The sequence below is a fragment of the Gavia stellata genome, chromosome 1 (genome assembly GCF_030936135.1).
Source record: "Gavia stellata isolate bGavSte3 chromosome 1, bGavSte3.hap2, whole genome shotgun sequence".
NCBI classification, from domain to species: Eukaryota; Metazoa; Chordata; class Aves; order Gaviiformes; family Gaviidae; genus Gavia; species Gavia stellata.
The window spans coordinates 1,416,321-1,440,086 of record NC_082594.1 but is presented as its reverse complement, the minus strand read 5'-3'; the positions used below and the strand labels follow the sequence as shown (position 1 = coordinate 1,440,086).

General features: G+C 50.6%; 1 protein-coding gene across 1 annotated transcript in view; it reads right to left on the bottom strand.

Moving 5' to 3' along the window:
- The window catches only part of SLCO2B1 (solute carrier organic anion transporter family member 2B1), a 46,619-nt gene extending 31,914 nt beyond the window's left edge, over nucleotides 1-14,705 (bottom strand). Inside the window, exons 1-5 of the mRNA XM_009817877.2 lie at nucleotides 14,625-14,705; nucleotides 3,220-3,357; nucleotides 2,957-3,119; nucleotides 1,294-1,521; nucleotides 97-195 (exon numbers count right to left, since the gene is read on the bottom strand). Of these exons, the coding sequence (XP_009816179.1) occupies nucleotides 97-195; nucleotides 1,294-1,521; nucleotides 2,957-3,119; nucleotides 3,220-3,357; nucleotides 14,625-14,705 (709 nt within the window). The remainder of the gene's footprint in view (nucleotides 1-96; nucleotides 196-1,293; nucleotides 1,522-2,956; nucleotides 3,120-3,219; nucleotides 3,358-14,624) is intronic.
- Nucleotides 14,706-23,766: the final 9,061 nt, after the last annotated feature.

The window sequence follows — 23,766 nt, the reverse complement described above, 5'->3', positions numbered from 1 at the left end:
CGGGATGCCCAGAGAGGGGCTGGACCGCTGCTGGCTCAGTAAATGGGATGCAGGGTGAAGGGTGCTGGCCGGTTCTCCGAGGGCGCGTTCACTCACCTCCGGTGACTTTGTCAATGTCGACATAAAAACGCAGCATGGCAGAGCCCAGCATGAAGGCCACCCCCGGCCCGATGACGGTCACGGAGAACAAGATGCCTGCAGAGGGGAGAGAGCAGAGAGGGGCTCAGCCCTGCATGAAGGGGCCGGGGGTGTCAGGAGGTGCCTTGAGGCAGGACAGCGCTGGACCAGGGTCCACCGCATCTGCCTCCAGCACAGGCTATTTCCCTGGCAGCTTTCTTATCTCACACCTTTCGAAGGATAACAACCCCATGCTTTCCAGGGTCCCTTGGCAGGAAATGTTGTGCAAAACTCAGATCTTTCCTGCCACTTTTCTTCAGCCTCCTAGAAAGACTGAAATACACCCAGGAACAAGATGTGCCCGTTGGCATAAGAAATCCAGGAAATGCAAGGTTTTTTTACAAGGTTAAGGAGATAAAAGTTATCAGCAAACTCTCCTATGTGAATTACTGATAAAAAGTTAAACACATGTAAGATTCAACTCCTATCTTACAGGTAATCCTTTCAAATGCGGTTCAGAGGTCTGGAGCATCTACCAGAGCAAAATTTGATGTGGTACTTCCAGTTTCTTGACCATAATGACCCAGTTTTGAGCCACCCTTGCTGTCCCACTCAGTTCAAAAGGCAGAAAACAGCTGGAAAAAGGCTAGAAGGACCTACAAGGACCATCTTGTCCATCCCTGGGACACTCCTCGCATCTGTGTGCCCAAGCTGTTCTCCAGCACCCCCTCCCCTGAGGGATACTTGCCCACCTCCCAGATGGTTGATCCTGCTTTTTCAGCTTCCTATAACTTTCCCTATATCTAAACAAAGTCTTCATTGCTGCATCTTAAGCCCACAGCTGCCTCCTGTGAACACGGAGATCAGATTATTCCTCTTCTCCTTGTTGAAGCCTTTTTGGAGGAGGACACAGTTATTGTGTTCCTCTCCGGCTTATCATTCTCAGGCCAAAAATCCCAGCATCTCCCCTAAATCATGTTTTCCAGCACTCCTGGTCTGTCTGCAGTTTGTCCAAGCTTGAAGCAGATAAACTAGTTTTGCAGAAACCTTCCTAGCACAGGGTAGAGCAGAAGGGCTATAGCAAGCTCTGCTCTCATTAATGCAAATTAGTACTGTCTGGCCTTGCTATCAACCTAATTCTGGTTTCCCCTCTTCCCACAGCAGCCCCAGCCTTACCCAAATAGAGGGGGGAGTTCCTCTCACTGGCGAAGTCGTCGATGTAGGAGATCCCAAAGGGCTGGATGGGGACACCGCCAATGCCCAGCAGCGCCTGGGCGATGAACATGACGAGGAGAACCTCGTGGTTCTCCCTGGCAGCATGAGGGGTGCAGCCAGCATCGCTGAGGTTCGCCCGGGACCCCGGGATGCTGGGCTGGCACAGGTCAGTGGTGTTGCTGAACATACCTGCGATGACAAGGGGAGCAGGTCTAAGGAGCTCGGTCTGGAGAAGGAGCTTCCCTAAGATAGCAGCAAGCACGTAGACACGCACTCACTAGATGTCAGGTGGGAAACATCGGTGGAAGAAAATGCAAAGAAAGTGCAAATATTACTGTACAGATGTTCACAGCGAGGTGGATGCATATGCCACAAAAAGCCACCTCCATGGAAAAAGCAGAGCTGAGATCACTTCCAGGACCCTTGCTAGATCTTGCAACACAGGTAAGTGAGCAAAACTGCAGATTTCGTGAATAGCTACTCAGGAAATGAGAACTCGTTTTACCCAGAAATGAATTACAAAGCTGCCTAAGTGAAAGCGCTGATTCTAGCACCCTTGTCTTCCCTAAAATACTGGGGGAGGGGGTGGTGGTGTTTATAGCAGGATTTCCATGGTTATGCCCCAAATCATATGCAACTCCGAGCGCTTGACACAGGGCCACCTGCACCAGCACTCCTGAAACGCATGGCTAATTGTTTCCAAACTGTCATTAGCACCTGACCCCTGTTTGCATCCATGAATTATTCACCTATTAAGATTTCCTTTGGTGGCTGCAGCTGAGTGAACCAGCTGCGCTCTCTCTGATGAGACAGAGAAAAGCTGTTTAGTGGAGGTTTCTAAAGATTTGCTGGAGCTTCATGGCAGCATTTGAGAAGGTAACAGGAGAGTGGTTTTCTCCTTTCTTTCTTTTCTCATCCCTTCATCTTCTTCCAGGGAGAAAATCCCAAATCCACCCTGACCGGCTCCTCCATGAGTGATTTACACCTGCATGTTTCTTTCACAAGAGGTTGATTTTCTGGTGGGGTCTAAAGCCTCAAAGCATTCCGTCAAAGACAGCTCAGCTAGGCAGGGGAAGACAGGTGAGGTGCCCCACGAGCAGAAGCTAGGTGTGAAACCAATGCTCCCTCATTGCAGACAACAGCGTTTCGCCCCCAAAGCCGCCCCGCTGGGTTGAGTCAAGGTCCTTCCCGTACCTCCTGTTTCCTTCCCGTAAAGGGCTTCAGAGTTCATGAGACCTTATCTTATCTAGATTATGAAAATAAGGGAGCATTTCACATGCGTGAGGACAACTTGCCTCAACTCACGGAAGATGAGAGCCCCGATGGCTGATGAAGACCTTCCTGCTACCTGGTCTTTGTCTGCATGGATGTGCAGAAGACAAGGGGAATCGGAGGCACACCCTAGGTTTTAATGGTTTTCATGCCCTTTCCTGTGGTTCCAGCTGTCCCCTGGCTCTGCTTCCCACCATCAGCTGTTGCCTATCAGGACTGGGATGATTTCAATCTCAGAAAAATTTAAATTCCTTGAGGACAAACCTAGAGCTTGCAGCTCCCAACCCCTTGAGGGAAGGTAATTTCCTTTATCTGTCCCAAAAGGCATAAAATAAACTCCTAGAGTACCTACTGGCAACGGACTGGTCATACTCGTAGGGTCCAGTTATGAAGTGGGGGAGAGACATGAGGAACCCAGCCAAGGAGACGAGGATGGCACCGCAGCCGATGAAACGGGGTCTATGCACTCGGCTCCCGAAGTAACTTATGAAGACGATCAGCAACGTGTTCCCAACCTGCAGCAGGACACATAGACCAAGAGGTCTCACAAGGGAATGACAGGAGCATGGGAAGGGCACTGGCCAGGTAGACTAGGAGAGTCAAGCTGGTTTTCACCTCATTGAAGGAAGCGAGCAGCCCTGACGTCTGGCTGGAAAGGCCGTATCGTCTCTCAATGGTTGAGATGGAGCTCTTCAGATAGCCAGAGACCAGGAGCTGGGAGAGCTGCAGGAGCCCGTGGCAGAAAACGAAGAACTGCCAACACAAAAAGAGAGCATCCAGCACGATTACTGCAAGCTGCAACATAACAAACAACATCTCCTACACAAAAGCACAATTATTGAACATGAAACTTTGACCCTGAGCCTTTGAAATATTACCTCCGGTCCTGCCATCAGAGGCCTTCTGAAATTAGATCAAGGCCATTAAATAGTCCTCTCCCAAAAATGACAATCGGGTTAGTGTTTGTAAGGAGAGTGTAGTTTCTTCAGCTGAAAGTGGCTTTGGACAAAGACATCATTTCACTTGGGATGCTGTGAGTTTGTGTTGGCCTTGGCCCCGAGATCCAGCAGCAGAAGTGGGAGGTTGCACAACCTTCCCGCTCCCGTCCAGCCCGAGGCAGGCAGCCATCCCCAGTGCTGGCAGGAGCTCTTCTGGGACAGGGACGAGCCCTTCCAAACAAACAGCAGCAGACAGCTTCTTCAGAGAAAGTCAGGAGAAGGTCAGGGAGAATAATTCAGGCTTTCTGTTTTCCCTTCCTTCTTGCGAAGCCCTGGATGTAAAGGACATATCTCCTTTGGGAAAATGCGATGGTTCTTCTCCGCTTGCAGAAGGAAACCTTGTCAAAGACCATCATCTCCCAGAAAATCATCTGACCTCATCTCCTCCAGAGTTTGGGATGTACTGGTGCTCGGCTGCCCAGGTGAACACGCGGCTTGAGCTGCCCCACCATTACCGAGAGCAGCATCCATCTTCCTGCTCCTCACGCTGAGGCATTCCGCAAGTGCCGAATGAACTGTCTCAGGAGGGATGGAGACCAACTCCCCTCCATCCACAGCTCTGCAAACTACTCTGCAAAGGAAAGGAGCTGGCAAGCCATCTCCTTCCCTGCTGCCACGCGGCTCTCCACAGGCATCCTTCCAGTCCCCAAATGAGTTAAAACAAACGAACCAACCCAAACCGTCGCATGCCCTAAGGAAATGGACCACTCATCTCACTGCAAGACAGGCTGAATATCCCTGGGTCCTTGCAGAGCTCTTGCCCTGGGCCTTGGATGCTGCCCAAAGCCACGGGGTGCTGCTTTTGGCAGGTGTTTTCCCAGTCGTTGGCCAGAGCAGGGCATTGCTCCGGCTCCGCGTGTTTTACAGCCAGCTCCCACCAGGCAGGAGTCTCGCCCGGAGGAGCTGCTCAGCCTGGCCTGGATTTCTGCTACGTCTTGTTCTGATCCAAGGCTGAAGCAGGGTCACTGCCAAAGCAGACTGCTCTGTAAGCAGAGGGACTATTTACAGTACAAAAAGGAAAAAAGAGGATGGTCAAGCCCCCTCAGCTCCCTGAGAGCTGGACCACCAGGGTATGGGTACCACCACCAAAAGTGATGCGTTGGCATCGTGCAAAGCAGGATGCAACCCAGGATCTTCCAGGCTCATGTCACCACTCAGCGGTGCAACGTGTTTGGACTCGGAAAATGTCACCCAGCCAAAGGAAAGCTTTCCCAGAGTCGGCTTTGCTAAAACTCCTACACCCCTGCAAGACATGCTGGCTATGTCCAGGCACAGTTTCCTGAATGCATGAGTTCAGATGGAAATGTTGAAGCCAGATTCATTTTTCCCTGGCATCCATAACACACAACCCAACGGGTATCCAAATCCAGGACCTTCACGGCACGCTGGTTTACATCAGCTCAGCAGCCACCCACCACTGCCCCACATCCTTTTCAGCACAGGAGGTCAAAATGGGTTGGGAATCTGGTATTTTATTCTGCCCTATCTGGGCAGACTAAAGCACAGAAAAGAGAGATAACCCTGCAAAGGACTTGCAGTGGCTTGGTGACAGTGCTGGGCAAGGAACCCAGTTCTTCTGGCTCCAGGGGCTGTTTTGCTGTTAGCCATCAGATCACAGTACAACTGGTGATCTGCCAGGAAAAGAAGGAACAGCCTGATGGACTTTACGTCTGCTGGAGAGATATATGACCCTGTTTGTCTTTGGCTACACACACAACCCTGCATTTTGTCCTGCAGCAAAAATCACTTGTTTACATTTTTGTATCTGATCAAGACATCTGGCCCTCCAACTTGCATGGCCCGGAAAGATGCTCTTCGCGCCTGGAAGGAGAGACCATTACTGACACCAGCATGACCCTCGTAACAGAGGGAGAGATTTCCCTGAGGACAAACTGCTGCAGAGCATAAGCTCAGCTCTGCTCGAGAGCCATGGGGCATAAATGCCTACAGCATCTCCAAGCTGCCAGAGGTCATATGGACATGCACACCAAGACGCGGTTCTCCTGTCGCAGGAAATCTCAGCAGGGCTAACCCTACAAAGCCTGCTTTCATCTAAATCCTGCCCTGCCAGCAGAGCCTGCTTCTTCATACTCCCAGCAAAAGTAAAAAAAAAAAAAAAAAAAGGAGAAGCAGCAGACAGCAGTGTTGTTAAGAATGAAGGCAACACACTAAAATCGAATTATGTCCGCAAATTACGTCCCAGAAAACAAACCTCCCAACCTAGAGCATCCCTTTCCACCCTCTCAAAGTACAGGAATGCTGTCCACATTACAAGCTTAGCGCGGGCTTGAAAGAGGGGTGTGACACCAAGAGCCACGATTCAGGTCTCCTCCATTCAAATGTGTGGCTGCACGCCTACTTTTGGTTGGGTCCCAAAGGTTGAGTCTACGCTCCTAAATGAAACAGGCCTGGGACCATTCTCTGACGCCAAGGCCAGTGGGAACAGAATAGCCTGCATCCATCCTACCAAACTCACTGAGCCTTCAAAATAGGGAGGTTTCACCCAAAACGCTTGCTGGGAATGGTCCCCAGTCCTCAGCTTCCCAGTTTGTTGGGAAAGCAGTAGCTGGCCCAGGGGCAAATCATGGAGTAGGTGATAATTCAGAGGTACAGCAAGACGAGCTGTAATGCCGGGGTCTGCTCGGGGTCTCGGTATGCAAAATGCCCCCTCCATCCCTGGAGGAGCTGATCCAGGGACCGGCGTCAACGTGCCTAGCTGTGCTCCCCCAGCCTGTGCTGGGGTGAAGGTGCAGGGCAGGCTCGGTCCTGCCTTTGGGATGTGCTCAGGAACGCGGCCGCACCATGATGCTCATCGTAAGACGGGTTTTGTTTTCTCCCAGCAAGCTGCCGCTTGCAGCTCCGGTCATCCAGACCAAAAGCCTACACTGGAAGAGGGATCCTGCACTTTCTGCAGCCCACAGAGCGACCACTATCTGTGTCCCCCCAGTCTGCTCGGGTTTGGGGGATGCCCTCCGCGCCACAGCCTGGAGGGCAGGATTTTGGGGGATGAACATCCAGACTTGGAGAGCTCCTTCACTGAAATCTGCAGTGCGTTTTTATAGGCTTATCCTTCCCTTTTCTGGAAGAGAAGAGCAGTACTGCAGGTCCTGGGGAACATGGAGAAGAGCAAAAGCCTGGGTGAATGCAAAGCTATGAGGACATCGTTGGTGGCAGGACATCCCGAGGGGACTGCAGCAGCTTAAGGAAACCGGAGGCGGTGGACAGGGGACCTTGGGTGACGCCAGGAGCTGGTGGGGCCCAGCAAGAGCCCTCGGGTATGCACTGTGTCCCACCAAGGGAGCAGGGGCGGTGAAAGAGCTGCAAAGGCATCCGTCGGCAGTGCAAACAGCAGGATGAAATGAAGGGAAGGAAATCCCCAGGGGCTGCCCGGCAGAGCTTCCTAAGATCAAGCTATAGATAGCAGTTTTTAATTAAACATCTCAATCTCTTTTCTTCAACGCGTGCCTTTTTTTTAAAACGAATGCTAACAACCAAGCACATTAGAGGGGCCAACATCTAACATTTCTGCACTGTGTGTGCTGAAAGAGCAAAGACCAAGAGATTTCTAAAAACCTGGATACCCAGGTGGTAACTGCACTAGTTGCTGCACAAAGGTTTTTAGACACAAGTCAGAACCGTACCCCAGAGCAAGAGGGGAACATTTAGAAAGTCAAAATCAAGATGGAAATGGTTGGGAAGGAAGAAACGATGAGGAATGTGAAGACCATCGCCCACATTTTCTCCAACGTTTGCAGCGATCGTAAGTCAACTAGTTGTGGGGAAATGTCACAGAAAAAAATCAGCTTTTTGCAGGACCTGCCAGACTTTCTGTGCTTCCCATTTCTCCATGGCGGTGATGTACTTTCCTAAGGTAGCAAAGTGGGAGGTCTTGCAATGAAAGCTCTGCAAGGCCAAGTCTCCTTCTTGCTCCTCAGGCAGTCATTGTGGGCAACCACCCTAACCACGGGGCATTTTCAGGGTGGGGAATATTTTAATGAGTGAGAAACAGAGAGCTGGTAATTGCTAGTGTGTGATTTCCAGTTTGGCCCACTGTAGCTGTGGTGCTGGTGGGGGGTGGTCAAGCCCCAGCAGTGTGTCTACCACAGGGCTCCTCTGGGACATCCCGTGATACGTGGTGCAGGGCTGACCACGTGCAGACCTGGATGCCACCCTGCACCTTTCTCAGCTAGGTCTGGGAGATAGCCCATGCCAGAGGGCAGGCAGATCCTCTGCATCATCTTTCTGTGCCATCTAGTTACATTTCCCAAGGACTTGAGGCTGGGGTCCCTCCACGCCTGGACTTGGGACGGGTGGAATCAGCCAGCCTGGGTCTGATGGGCTACTCCAGCAGCGGGAGAAGATCAGAAGGTGACCTGGCTCTGCAGACACCAGCCTTTTCCCAAGACCTGGGTCCTGACAGCAGGATGTACCCACAGAAAGAGAGGAGCAGCCCCAGAGCTGGCTGGTCCCAGAAGCAACTCCAAGCCCAGCTGCATGGCACCTCTTTCCCATTATGGGTCAAGCCACGCTCACATCCTTTCCCCTCTACATCAGTAGAATTAAAACAACTCAGAGAATCCAAACGAGCATTTGCGTAGGCTGAGGAGGAAGGAAGGGAGAGGTTTTTTTAATGGCATTTGTTTTATAATCATCTGTGAAGTGTTACTATAAGAGCCTGTTCAGGCTCTATGTTGGAATAACACCAAACATCACACTAGACGAGGTGCTTGGTACTGATGTACCCCTGCCAAGAACAACCCCCTTGCACTGCCAGGGTGCAGAGCAACCTTCTTCCTCCCGAGCCGTACCAGCACCACTTCCCACCACCTGTGCGGCATGGAGAGTGCCTGAGACATATTCCCAGTGCCCCAGAGGGAAGGGCAGCATCCCTGCCCGGTCCTTGGTGAGGAGCCCTCACCCACAGGCAACGACATCCCAACCCAATGTCTACACCCTCCACAGCCAGCACGGGGATGAGTGCGTCTCTGCTCTGCCACACGTTGAATGAGAAGCTTCTCTGCAATTGTGCACCCTTGGAGGAACTTGGTGCTTTTCTGTTTTTTTCTATATTTTTTAATATATTTTTGCAGGCTTTGCTCTACTAAGCCTTGCATTATGTTGGCGAGGTATTGCTGCTCCCACTCCACACATGTAAGAGAATAAAGAAATGTACTCAATCCTAAGCAGCCAATAAATTGCAGAACTGGGGATTAAACACCAACATCTCCTCTCTCAGTGTTTTGGAAAAAAATGCTTAGGAAGCTTCCATTGTGTTTCTGTTGTTGATCGTGCAGTTTGGCAACAAATCCTCCATGTAAGGGCTCTGAAAGCCGCACAGTCTTGCCCCAGTTGACACAGGGAAGTCCCTATCACACTGTTTTCATGCGTTTGGAAGACTTTTGCTGCTATTTTAAGAAAGGGTTCTATGCCTTAGCACGTGACAAAACCCCATGTACAGGGCTGTGCTTACACAGAGGAGAAAACGGGTCTGGGAGGAATCAGCTTCTTGCAGTTTAATCAAAATCAGCTGCATGTAATTGGGCACGAGTCCCTACCACTGCGCAGAACCACTGGTAATAAAGGCTTGGGGCAGGGGCAGCTCTAGTTTGTTCTTGAACTAAAGCACAGAGCAGAAAACATCAAAGGGTTGAAGCTCGCACAGCTGGTGAATGTCCTCAGCCAGCTCCTCAATAACTTTAGGAAGTGTGTATGTGCATGCCATCCCTTGAGGGGGGGTGTTGGATCCACAGCTGTGTCTGCAAATGAACCTGGAAGCCACCTCTGGGGCATGAGGGTCATTGGGCACGTCCTCAAGGTGCAGGATGGCAACGGGCAGGGTCTGGCAGGGATGGGAAACACGTGGCCATGGGACCACGGCATCCCCCTGGGGCCGTTCACCTTCCCACGTGTGTCCCTACCAGGGGAAGTTTCACTGATCCCGGCAATGGCACCATGCCTGGAAACACCTGCACCTCAAACAACACCGCGGTGGCTGCATTAGCAGCCACAGCCTTCAAATGTCCAACTGGCCTTTCAGGTCTTCCAGATATCCCAGTTTTATTGGCCAAAACCTCTTTATATTGACTACAGTGGATCACACTATGGACTATGCTTTACTGCCCAGCAAGTCATCACTCTCAGTCTGCTTCCTCTTCATCTGCAGGTGAACTGTTGCCGTAAGACACACATAGTCTTTCCAAAAACGTTTCTCCATCTGTAGCAGTCTCCATCAGAGGATCCCAAACTACTTCTCCATGTCTTTACATAAGCAGCTTTTCAGCAGAACTGCTCTTCCCAAACGCATGTGGCCGGCATGGGATGCTTAATGCTCCTTGAAGCCAAGACAAGATGTTGCACTTCACTGGAAGCAGCAGCAGACCTCATTTAATCTGCTCTGACGGACTGCAGGAATGCATGCCAGGTATCTCTAAAGGCTCAGGGACCATCAGCCCTGGGAGCATTCCCCAGAAGGACAGCTTTGAGTTATGCCTCTCAGTTGCATTTTGACATGTGGCAATTAGTTTTTGTGACACACTCTCTCTGTCTCTGTAGAGACATACATATACATATATAAAAAAATTTCAGGGCTGTGATTTTTGGTCCTTCAGCCACTTCAAACACATAAACCACATTGTGCAATGGTTTTGTGTTTCTGCAAGAACCATTCAAACCATGGACTTGGAAGTTATATTTTCTGAGGAAGTCATTTAGAAACCGGACAGGGTGACCTAACTTCTTGAAAAAAGAAAAAGGAAAAAAAAAACCCAAAAAAAAGAGATCTGGGGAAAACATCCTGTGCTGAGTATAATTGTGTGCTTGGCGACAGGCATGGTCAGGTCAGCTCTGCCTTTGGGGTAAAAACAAGTCCTTCAGCAGTTTAATGTGAAACATAGAATTGGAAAAGAGGATTTGCTCTCCCTGGCCGCGGGCTGCAGCCAGGATGATGCCTGGCAATGGCTTCAACGAGGCTGGTCCCAGCCTGCTGCGATTGCAATTAATGCTGCAGCCTTCTGCAATGCTGCTCTGACCTGGAGGGATCAGTCAGGGTTTCTCTGCTGAGCTTTCCAAGCAGAAATTCAGCAGTAGGGTGTCCATCAGGAGCAGAAATGGTCTCCAACAAAATCCCTCACTTTCTGCCCTTCTCAGGTTGGGCTCCAGGGACTCTTCGGAATGCAACAGACTTTAGCAATCATGGGCAGTTTCAGAGCTGCCCATTGCCCTGCCCAGGCCTGGCTGAAAACGTTCTCCGTGAAGAGTTTCCTCTACCTCTACCTTCACAGATACCTTCGCTCAGCAAAAGAGATGTTGATCCTGCTCACAGACCCAAGCTGACTTTGCACCTCAGTGGCTTTAATCTTTGAAGTTTCAAACCCCTTTAAAATTTCTCTGCAAGGAAAAATCAATGGGATTTTATTTTTAAAGATAACCTTTCTGGCATGTAAAAAAAAAAAAAACCCAGAGCTGAATGGACTGAGAAGAGGATTGGGGAGAAACCTCAGGACTGTATGGCACTGAGCTCTTCCCTCTCCTGTGCCTCCAGCCTCGGGTAACCCTCTGCCTTGGTGACTTCTTCTGAGCTCATTTCCCCTCTGCCACAAGGGATGAGGGTGATTAAATTACCAACATTTGTAAAAAAAAAAAACAAAACCCAAAATCTCCCCCACAAAAGTGACAGAAATCTTAAGCCTTTAACACTGACTGTCATCTTTGGCCCTACAACCTAGTGAGACTCTCTAATGAGTCAGGTAATTGGCTTCCAACTACTCTCAATGTATCATTAAATTGGTGATAATGCTGCCACTATTGATAAGGTGCAATTATTCAACCAAAGGAGAATAAACCAGCCCGTGGTTCTGCAAAGAGCTCCTCAAACGCTCAGCTGGAGACGACCTGAGGTTGCACTGAGTCCAGCAAGGACGCTTACAGCACTGCATTGCCATAAGACTTTGAAGAAGCAAGTTTTATATGACTGGCTCTGGCTTATGTTCAAATTAAATGAAAAGGCAACAGAGAGCATGCGGAATCTGATCTCCCAACTTACCAAGTCACTACCAACTCTCCTAAGTAAATGAAACCATCATTTCCCGCACACGCCTGCAGTGACATGCTAAGAAAAGCTCATGTTAAATCATGTATGTGCGTACCACATGGGTACAGAGAAAATCCCCAAACCCGTGGCTGCATAATAACAGAAAAAGCATTTTCCGTCTTGTTCTCCATTTATTCACCCAGCCGTTTTTGATCTGCTCCATCATACCACCTTTGGCTGCCCAGACCTCTGTGTCTCAAGCTCCCACTTCGCAGTAGTCGATTCCCATAGCAAAACACTCCGTGCCTGTCATCTCTGTTTAAACCAGAGCAGCTTGAAAGTTGATGTTCACAAGCCGAACGACATGCTCCGTTGAACAAAGCAATTGTTACCCAGCTAGACCAACAGCTGGCTTAGGTTTAGTTTCCTCCTTCCTTGTGATGTGTAAGAAAAGAGCACAAAAATGCCAAAATGCACTTTTTGTAGAAAATACGAGCTTGATTCTGATGCAAGCTGAGAACTCACTTTTTCCGACAACACTGTAGTCAATGCTGATTATTACTTCCACTTTGCAGATGCTTGTGTTACCTAATTGTCTACACCTCTTTTTCTTTTGAGTGTTGCTACACTTCTCCAATAGTACCTTGCAGCAGACCACTGTTTGCACAAGTGGTGTGATCATACCATCACTGTTACATGGGATTTTTTTAAAATGCCATTAGCACTGTACAAAGAGAAAAGGATTCCCCACCACCTCCATGAGCCAAGGATCATGAATCCTCCACTGCAAACAACGGAGCATGCAAATAATGAGCTGAGGAGCCCCTCTGGTGCTGACACAGCCATGGGTAGGAGGCGAGAGGCCATGCATATCTGCAGGCAAGCTCAAGATCAATGTGTGTGTATAAACCCTTTGAGCTCTCCTGGACCACAGCAGGCTGCCACCAGCATCTCCCGCTGAGTGGGACGCCTCTCAGAGTTCACAGACTCTCCAGTTTGCAAAATTTGGAGGACCGCTGCCGAAAGCTGGCGATGGGACCTGGGCTGAAACCCTCTCCTCCTCGAGGCTCAACCCTCGCCCGTTGAGAAATGCTGAGACATTTGAAGTGAATATTCTCACAGAACTCAAGGGGAATTTTTAACAGGTACCTTTGTACATATATCTATATTTTTATGTCTGAGTGCGTGCCTGTGTGAATCAATTTGAGTACTCAATAGCAAGCATAGTATTACCATTTCAAATCTGTAATCAAGCCGCTGTTGTGATTGTAGTAAATTCTATTAACTCACTCTGCAAATGTTAAACTAATCAATGATTAAGTGCTGTTAAAATCTTGTGGTCTACCTTAAATTGTAAATGAACTGTAGATTGCTGCTAAATATGTATAATCCTTCTGTTATAAACCGTTGACCAAGTCTGAGACTAGGATTGGACCTAGCCGTACCTAAACTCCTCTCTGAGAAGTTCAGAAAGCAAGGGAGTCTACTCTGAACCCTGTGGCTAAATGGGAGGGTCTTCCCTATTCTTTGTATCTCTTCCACTAGACATAAACCGTTGTCCAAGCCTGGGACTAGGAGTGGACCCAGCTGGTCTTCTCTGAACCTCGTGACTCAACGGGAGGATTTCCTTGTCCTTTAGGCATGAACCGTTGACCAAGTCTGAGACTAAGTGTGGATTCAGCCACACCTGAACTCCTCTCTGAGAAGTTTAGAAAGCAAGGGAGTCCATTCTGAACCTCGTGACTCAACGGGAGGGTCCCCTTTACCCTTTTGTTTCTCCGGTCTCTCTGTATAAATCATTCTGATTTGATTGTAATTTGATTTTCCTTTGTATGCTTTAGTAATAGAGTGAACCCTGCCATTGAATTCTGTTAAGTCACACTTTTATAAACTTCTATTAAAATCACTTTTGCCAATACCCTTGATGGTGATTCTTTAAGTGGCCTAAAACATGCTTTTGTGACAATGAGCTAATCCCAAACAGGCAGCACTGGCCCCACCACCAGAAGATCTCAGTTTCTACTGCATCCAGCCTCATACCTCTTCCCAGCTTTGAGAAGGGGAGAAAAAGGGACCTTCACCCAGGGTTCCCCATGGCTCAGCGGTTTGGCTGCTCCAGGACACAGGAAATGTGGCTTCATGCCTACGTTGGCGAGTTGAGCTGGTCCTCTGCCCTCCCTGGGCAATGCTCTGACCATCAGACTGCTGCGCAGAAGTGACCATCACCTCCTGCCACGCCCACCACAACCAACTTTTGGGGCTTCTCCAAAGGTCTTAATGAAGTCCATTCATCTGGTTGCCTGCACTGGACCTGGCAGAGCTCTTGGGTGGAGGTACGGAGGAACCATCTCCCTGCGTGCCCCCAGACACCCAACAGCAAAACAAGAGGAGCCGGGTGAACTTACATCAGGGTCAGGTGGCGTTGCAGGGCGGGTGGCCCGAATCATTGCTTAGGACACATGCTTTCAGTGAATAAATTCAAGCAAGGGCAGGGTTTAAGAAAACTAGATGCCATTCCTTGCCAAAATGGGGGCTAATACCCAAAGCTTTGCAGGCTGCTCTGTGCTGAGCTCCAAGAGCGAGCACCGATTCCCCCTTTCCTCCCTCTCTGCTGCTCCCACTACATGCAGGCATTTATCACGGCTATCATAAAAGAATTATTTCCATGAAGACTGAGGCGCATAGCTGCTTTAAGATCTGGGATTTGTTTCTCTTGAAGGTTTGCTTTGGGCTCTGGGAGTTTCACTGACAGAAGTTAAATACTGCAGAAGCTGAAAGTTAAACTTGCATTGCAACATCGCTGTCCCACCGCTTGCTTTTGGACGGATCCGGCTGCACATCCAACGGCACTTCTGCCGTAGGGAGCACCCGGAGCATTTTCCAAATACATTTTGTAAACAGAAATCCTGTCATTGCCTTCTGCAGAAAGCTAAACTCCTCTTTACCAGGCCAGTAATCCAAGGGGGGGATTACAGAAAGCAGGAGGTATTTACCTTGATACTGAGAAATGGGTTCCTGCAGAGTGTTTTCCGGGACTGATCCGGGTAGCTGCTCTTTGTAGCGGTACTCGTCATTCTGTCACGTCTGCTTTATCCGCCTGCCAAAATAAATCATTCAGCACAATGCTAAGTTTCTCTGCCTGAATTGACCCTGCTCAGCACAGCAAAATCCTGTCGTGCTCTGCAAACACCCACACAGCAGCCACACGGTCATCGTAAACAATTATTAATTATTCCTGGTTTTCATTTTCTCTTAGCGCTTCGCTTCTGCAAAGCAAAAAAGCAGCAAGCAAAACGCTAACAAGCTAATCAGCAGGGCATGTGAGACGTTAAAAATTATCAATTATTTCACTTCAAAGCAACAAAGCAGCGCTGGGCCAGGATCTTGGTATCCCCAAATCCCAGCCATGCCAGAGCATAACAGGGGCCAACGCTGTTCAATAATCAAGGCCAATATTGTTTAAACATTATCCGAGTGAGTACTGTTTAACATCCTTATCAATGATGGGGCAGAGTGCACCCTCAGCCAGTTGGCAGGAGATGCAAGACTGGGAGGAGTGACTGACACAGCCGATGCTCATGCTGCTATCCAGAGCGACCCCAATGGGCTGAAGAAACGGGCATCCAGAGGGACCTCAGCAGGCTGGAGAACCTCATGAAGTCCAACTAGGAGAAATGCAAAGTCCTGCCCCTGGGGAGGAACAACCCCAGGCACCAGCATAGGCTGGGACCCAACCAGCTCTGCAGAGAAGGACCTTGGGTTGACCACAAGCCAGCAACACTCCCTCACAGCAAGGAAAGCCAACTGGGCTGCACTAGGAGGAGTGTTGACATGATCTCCAGAGTTCCCTTCCAACCTCAGCCATTCCGTGGTCTTGTAATAATCATTTCAATATCCCTAGGAGGAAGTAGGACAATCTTAACTGTCCCAAACTATGGGACTCTGATCAACCCCTTCATATCCTTGAACCACGCAGGACATCTTGGCTTCTTTTTGTCTGGTATCAACCACACACCTAGATCGACCATCCCAATTAGTAAACGGATCTCCAGACCTCCCGTAATCCCATCCTGAACCCCAGCCACAAGGAGCATCCTAGGGTCTTCATACAGTGCCTGGGGCAGGCTCTGGTCTCCACCGTGCTGGTGTGAATCTCCTTGAGCCTTATTCTCCTTCCCATGGTAGTGGAGCTCCACAAACCCCAGAGCAGCTCCTCTGATTTGGTTAGATACAGCTGAGACCAGGATCCAGCCTCCGCATTATATATTGCACTACATAGAGCTGTCTTAGCTTTCTAGGAATGTTTGCAACACACATTGACGCTGTAGTTGAAGGTCAATGCTACGGACTGAGGAAAATACCCACAGCATTGAAGAGATGGGAAAAGGTGTTGAGAAGTAAAACCCAGCTGGGCATTAGCTCAGCTCTTGAACAGTGCTGGAGCAGTCTTGGGCCAAGTGTGAGGGATCTGCCCAAACATGAAGATCCCAGCAAGGCGAGGCCAAGCTCACCAGCTGCAGCTGAAGTCACATTTGCTGCTAAATGTCCTCATGGGATGTAACTGGTTTCAGCTCCCCATCACACAGGGCTGATGGATGCACCAGGGCAAGGCGTGCAGAAGTGTGTGCAGGAGATCAAGCAGCTTTGGAGATGTTGTCTGGCCAAACTCCCTTCCCAAGAGCTGGCTATAGACAACAATTGCTCTACCTAAATGAGGGTGGGTTTTGGGGACTCCCCTATGGGCTCAGAGGCAGGAGGCACCGACAGCTCCTGCCTGCAGGAGTGGGGTTCAGCAAGCCCTTCTCCGTCCCTCCGTACGCTGGGTCTCTGACGGATTAAAGCCCTCCTTTCCTGCCTCTCATTTTCACCCGTGGTGGTTTTGCATCTCCCCCAGAAGAATCCTTCCACACTTGCTTTCCGGCTCCCAATCACCACCTAAACTTGACCACGCAAAGAACCGTAAATCTGTGGGAAGCCACCGTCCCCTTCCCTGCACCGCTGACCTCCTTCCCTTTGGACCTGCGCTCCTTCCTCCCTTCTCATGGGCTACATCCCTGGAGTGAATGATGTGCGGGAGGACAACGTCTTTGTTGGGTTTTTAGTACCCAGACTTCCTGCTCAGGAAGCTTGTATTGTTCGGAGGCACGTTAAACTCATTAGGCTTTCTCTTGTTGTTCAGCACACTCTAATAGATGTTTTCATCTCAGCGGCATCTGCAAGCTCTACAGCAAATGGGGTGAAAGGCTTTACATTATTATTTTGCGTAATTCTATTTCCCCCACAATGAGAGGCAAAGGAGCAAGTACCATAGCCTCAAACAAATTAACAAATGTATGGGTTGATGTAAATTCTAGCAAGAGGAGACTGTCTTAACCGTGGCGTTTATACAACCCTTAAGTGCACCGCACAGGAGAGGTAAATTCAAGAGGGGGACCTGCATACCGCTGAGTTAGAAGCTCCACGGCATCCTCTGCAAAAAGCAATTGCTGCCCTCAGCCCCATTTCAAGAGACGAGATATTGCTACAACAAAATACAGGATGGGATCAATAAAGTAAATTCGATCGTAAATTAAAGCATCCATGAAAAGCTCCCCTGAACCTCTGGAGGGTTAAGCAGTGCAGGAGCAAAAGCACCTGCCTGTCTCCGGACCAATATTGCCTGTCTCTGGGAGCAGCGCAGCGATGAATTATTTACAGCTACCGACTTTGCTGCTGGAGCCTCTGGAAAGCTCAGGTGCGACACAGGGGGAAGAAGAAGGGTGCCAAGGTAGCAAGGGAGGAAACCAAAAGGAGTCTGAGCCCGGATTGCCGGGGATGGGCACGTTCACGGAGCTGGTAACCATTGTAGGCTTAATGCCCTTCTTTCCCTGGTTAACTATATTAATGTCTTTGCTAGCCCTTCTCAACAAAGATGCACTCAAGCAGACCTGCAAACAACAAACCCTGTGGTCTGTAGGAGTATTTTGGTACCCCCGCCCATCCCTTCCAGGCCCTCCTTTAAATGTGTGCATCCTTTAACCCTTCAGGGTGTCCAGGAAGCTGCTACGCCTGGAAATAGCCCAATCTCTTCCCTCATCAGCTTTCATAGTCTTCTTGGAAGAAGAAAACGGCAGAAAGCACTGGTAGAAATGTTTTCACTAATCCCTGCCCAAGCAGGGTGTAAAAGCCCCTCACCCCTTTCCCATGCACCACAATCACCCCACATTTCCCACACCGCCACGGAGGAACTCGGTTCTTCTTTCTCCGGGCGATTCTCTTGCGTTGAGGACAACCTGCATCATCTGTCAGCGGCTGGTGGCCAAGGATGCACAGCCAAGTCTGACTCGTCCCACCACGCACACCTTCATCTCACCTTCGGCAAGGTTTCCTGCTTCCATTCCAGTATTACCTGAGAGTCTGCACCGCCTACGAAAGAGGGCGGGCGGGCGAGCCACCGAGAGACCCGAGGGGGGACACTCAGCAGAGGTCTGAAATGCTGCAAAGGTTGCCAGCAGTTAAAAATGAGAATAACCTATTGCATTTAGATCCTGTTCATCCACATCACTTCTTTAAGAATAAAATGAAACAGAAAAGTACTTTGATCCAGCACAAAGGACAATGAGCAGACCAAATAAAAAGGCAGATAAGACTTAATTGATAAAAAAAAAAAATGGCATGGAGATAGCAGCATGCTAAGGTCAGTCTGGTTCTTGTTTCCTTCGGCTGGATCGAGCCCATTTTGCTCAGCCCAGCTCTCCCACAACGCATCGTATCTCCTCGGGGGATGGCACTTGCTTGGCGAGAGCCACATTTTCCTTCTAGTGGATGGACATCTCCGGGTGGAAAGAAAGATTATTTTCGATTAATGCAACTTCTCCTAGGTAAGGTGAAGAGGTCTCACTGAATTTTCTTCTCTGCAGGAAGGAGGCAGAGCTGGCGCTGCAGGATTAGTGCTGCAGGCTGGGTACGGCAGCAGGGGAAGGAGGCAGAAAGGAGGGATGAGATAGCAAATACCAGAAGATATACCTGCATCAGCGTAAGGAGAGAAGAAAGCAAAAAGACCAAAACCCAACGGGATTGCTGGGGTTGGGACGTGCCTGGCTCAGGTCTGCAGCCCTCAGCTCCCTGACGGCCCAAGCCCCCTCCAGCATCCCAGGAAGAGGATGCACGGGTGGGAATTGCTGTTCCTGCCTTGCTCCAAGCATCCCCGCGCGTTCGCCGTGGTACCTGTGGAGCATACAGGGGCCATGCCAGCGCAGCGGGAAAAGGTGAGAAATAGTCCATCCCAGCTTGCCACCCCCTGATTTCAGAGACCCTGACCCAAACCTGCTCCCACATCAGCCCCGCAGGACCAGGACCAACAGCAGCCGGCTCCCAACCTCAACTCGGGAGCAAGCTGCTTCCCGTCTTTGTGCCTCAGTTTCCCCAAGAGCAAGCCAGGGAATAGATACCACCTGCCCCTATAAAGTGTTCGGGGAGCAGTGGATAAACTGGGGCAGGCAAAGGCTGTGGGTTGCGACAGCGGCGGCTGACTTAGCACAGCGGCTGCCGTTCCCCGGCCGTGCCGGGGAGGAAAGGGTGCTGCGAAGAGCCTTGCTTATGCCTCCCTGCAACTTCTGCAGGCTGCACGCAGCTGCGACCTAAAGGAACTGTGTCCTAAACAATAAGGCAGGAGCTGAGATGCTGCTACAAGAGCTTGGACTTCCTAACGAGGTCCATCGCATCCCTGCAGCCGAGCGCCCGCTCCACGCCAAACCTCCTCTTCCAGCTCAAAACCGCGTTAGGAGGGTGTCGGGCCAAGGTTACCCCGCGTAACAGCGTGGGGGTGTTTTAAGCCAAGCAGCAAAACACTATGTTTGGTTTTCAGGGTGCCGTGACGGGGGCAGCTTCGGTGCCTCTCACAGCTGCAGGAGGTGAGTAAGCTCCTTCCCAGAAAAGCGTTTTGCAAGGCCTTTTTGCAAGCAAGGAACTAACCCTGGGTCTGCGAGACCGGGCTCTTGCAGACGCTGTGAATGCAGCACGCCAGCACCGTTTACAAACACAAGCCCCAAGCGACCATCCCACCTACCTTAATTAGCTACCTGAGAGCAATTAGGCTGTGTGTGCGCAACATACCACGATTATACAATGTGCTTAAGGAGTGTCGGAGGCTGCTGTTTGCCAGCTGGGGAATGCTGGCGGGAGGGCTGGGGTGGCTGAAGAACCCGGCTGTGGCCACCGGCAAATCCCTGCCTGCAGGAGGGAGGGCAGAGCTTGCCCCCAGCTGCCTTCAGACCCAAGGGCAGAGAGATGGTTTCCGCGCGTTGGTCTATTGGTGTTGGCGATGGGACGTTTCTGCAAAGCTGGAGTAGATGCCAACCGCTTGACGTCAGTCCTCTGCTCCTGGTGAGACATTAATCAGGACAACACGGCCGCTGGAAGCCTGCTCGGTGAGCTGATGGCCTCTTGATGACCGAAGGAATGAGCTTGCCCCCATTCATGGATGGGAAGGGATGTCCAAGAAACGCAACGGTGGGGCAAGGAGTGATGACAAAGGCATGTTTTCCCCGGAACACATCCCGACGGAGGTGCCTTAGCAACGGTGGTCTCCTCCTGGGATGGTCTTCACCATGGATGGCAAGCAGAGACAACGCAGCCAGCGTCTGCTCCTCATCACACCTTCACATCTCGCTAGCTCACAGAGCAGCCCGCTGCCGCAGTTCTGCTCTGAGGAACCCCTCTGAGCCTCTTCATCCAAACACTTCACTATTCCTCCTTCTTTCCCCTCCTCGACCATGAGGAGCAAAGCCTCGCGGCGAAGCAGCTGCTGTAGCCGGCCCCGGCCTTTCTGCACAGCTCTCTCATGTACAGCTGTACCCATCAGCTCCGACACAGCCACATTCATTTACACACATCATCAGAGGGGAGAGGTGTTATCTCAGCCCAGCGAGATATTTATGACGCCAAACGCTGCTCTGTTCGAGCTCTCAGTGGTGTGTTTCACCTTTTCTCCCCCAAATCACAGCGGTGTGAAATTCGTTTGCTAGGGAGACACGGCCATCGAGAGGCTGGTGTTGGGTGGGATGGAGGTGGCAGGATCCACGACCGCAAGCGGTGTCACTGACCCTGGCACAAAGCTCTTTAAAGCCAGCGCTGCACCCTGACGAAGCGGAAAATTGCTTCCTTATATGCCTGCAAGTAAACTCTCAAGCAAGATTGCTTCTCCCATAAAACTCAGAGGGACTTTCCGTGCTCAACAGCAGCATTTAGGAGTCTAGCTAGGTGCACAGGTGGCCAGATTTCACCGATGGTGACCTCTGTGAGACGATGTTTTCGGTGCAGGGGCTCAGTGGAGCGGCTCTTGCAACAGGACCCCACCAGCAGCTGCCAAGCACCCACAGGGTTTACTCATATACTTCAGGGAAGGTGATGGATGGATGGTTGTTCAGAGAACAAAGGTGCCTGATGCTGCAGATCCACCAGCTGGTATTATTCCTTCAGCTACGGGTGAAGGATTTGTTCTCAGAGCCCCGTTTTCTCCGCATTTCTCTCCCGGGTCGCAGCATCCCTCGGGAAGGCAGAGCCTGGCACGACAAGACCTGGGTGTTGTGGGCACAGGGAGCTGAGCTCGGACGCGCCAGCAGGTCGGTCCCACACCAACCAGTGCCAGCAGGCTACGATAAAATACTGCCTTTAATTACAGCCTTGCTTGCCCGACACCACCGCTCCCAAGAGACAGTGACCTGCAAAGTGGCAAAGCGGGGGGCTACAATCTGGGGAATAACCCCCCATATGTACAGAGCTTGGCCAGATGATGTCATAAACCTTTGCAGCACAGATTAAGGTGCTCCACTTGTCCCCGAGCTGTCCTTTCTTTGACACCAGAGCAGCAGAAGTACCCCCAAAACCTCCCAGTTTCTCTGGGACTTGCACAGCGGTGCTGGCTGCGATAGCAGGGGACCCCACCTCGGTGACACCAGAGTCCCATCCTATTCCCAAGGACATAAATCTATCACAATGTCTTTATTAATAGCAGCGCGGCTCCTCTCAGCCGAACAAGGGAAAACACGCGCTGGGCTCAGCAGAGCTTGAGTAAATAACGGCGAATGTAACACAGCAAATTAAATCCCAGCAGGGGAGACAAAATGCCAGCAAATATCCCGTAATCTGTCTTCCTTCTGCTGAATTTCTACATAATTTACATTCACCAGCAGTAAAACTGGAATAGTGTCAGTGTGTGTATTTATGAGCATGCCTGGGTTAAATGGGAAGCTGGCTTGGAAAACGTGGGTGCAAAGATGCTTTATAATCCAACATATACACATCATTCCCTCCCCGGGAAAAGATTGAGGGATAAAATGGGTGCGTAGATGTGCCCAAAAACTGTTTGCGTCTTGCACTAACTGGCAAAAAGAAAGTGAAAATGAGATCAGCCCATCTCAGTGATTCTTTATAATGAGAAATGTGTCAGGGATGACACATCCCAGAAACCCCGCAAGAAGCTAAACAAAAGGAAACCTGTTACTGAGAAGTTAAAAGATTAGAAGAAAGAGAAAAATTGGTGTTGAAACCCATGAAACGCAACCACGGGCGATGAGGGAGAGGCACCAGCCCTGTTCCGGCGCAGGGCAGGACCAGCTGCTCTCCAGAGGTCCCTGCCAGCCCTGACCCCCTCTGACTTGGGGAGGGTGAAGCCCTCCTCCCAATTTTTGTGATAAGGTCTCACAGACCTCCCTGCCTTCCTTGACAGGAAGGATGGATGGAGCCCTTCTTGGAGGGGTCCTCACCTGCTCCAGCTCTGCAAGACGTGGTGAAGGGGTCGGAGCTTACGTGGTGGTACCAAAATGGAGATGGGAGCTCTCACACCATCCCCGGTGGAGATGAGGCACTGCAAAATGGTAAGGTGGAGGAGCTGGAGCTGTGGATGCTGTGGGGTTCACCTGACCCTACATCTGCGCTGGGGACATCTGAACCACGTCCTGGGCTATGTTTGCAGCCAACAGAGAGAGACCATCACTTCCACAGGCCAACCCAACCCAACGTGGCCACCAGAAGAAGTAGGACATCCTCAAGGTGTATTTGCTAATGGCAAAGGCAGCAACATACCCAGCCTGCAGGCACGGTGCAAAGCCCAGAGGTCTGATGTAAGGTGAGATCAGCCACGGTCACATTCATTCATTCATTTGTGGACGTGGCATTGTGGGACATGGCTTAATGGGCATGGTGGTGGGGTTTTTTTTGGTTGATGGTTGGACTTGATGATCTTACAGGTCTTTTCCTACCTTAGTGATTCTGTGATTCCCCAGAGGAAATGGCAGGATAAAGGGGAGAGGGTCTGCCTACTGCAAAAAAATGGGTTGTTTTGGGTGGTCATTTCTGAGAGAGCACACAGCTTTCCTGCAGCTCCACAGGTCAAGGCCAGCAGAGCCGTAAGCAGGGCATGGGGACTGTCCCCATGTGCTGGATGACCTTCATGGTGGCGGTTGCCATCATCACGCACCCCTGGGATGAAGACGGCGCCCATTGCAAGGGTTGAGGTGGCCTCGCCTGCAAGAGGGGAAACCGCCCGACAGCAAAAGTGGCTCGGAGCGCAGAGGGAAGGAATCGCAGAGGTTATGGGAGAGGAAGGTGCTGCAGCTGAGGTTCCCAATCTCAGCACGTTACATAAGCAGCAAGGCTGGGAATTGCATAATGACATGAATCATTCGCACGGTTTCTTTTTCAAAGGCTGCCCAAGGCTACGGAGACGTTGGGGTCCGGTACTCCCAGAGACCCCCCGCTCGCCCTCTCGCTCCTGCTGCTTCCCAAGCTTTCGCGCGATGCATCCCGCTCCCTGCAAAAGCAAGGTCTCGCTAAACCTCGGCGCAGCTCCGGCCCTTGTTTCTCCCCGTGTGAACTCTGGGTTTGTTTGTCCTGGCAGCTGTGCCGTGGGTGAATGCAGTTCAGCTCAAGGACGTGTAAGACGTTGGCCAGACAGGGAGCTCACGGCTTTGCAAATTTTACTCCTTCTGTATAAGATTTTAGGCAGTATGTTGAATAAAAGGTTAGCCCTTTGGACCATGCCAGATGCTGAGCCTACTCTCTTACGGGGGGGACGAACAGATGTGGCATGTACTACAGAAAAGTGATGTCTTGTGTCCTCGGTGGGGATTTTCTATTTTAGCACCACCTCCTGTG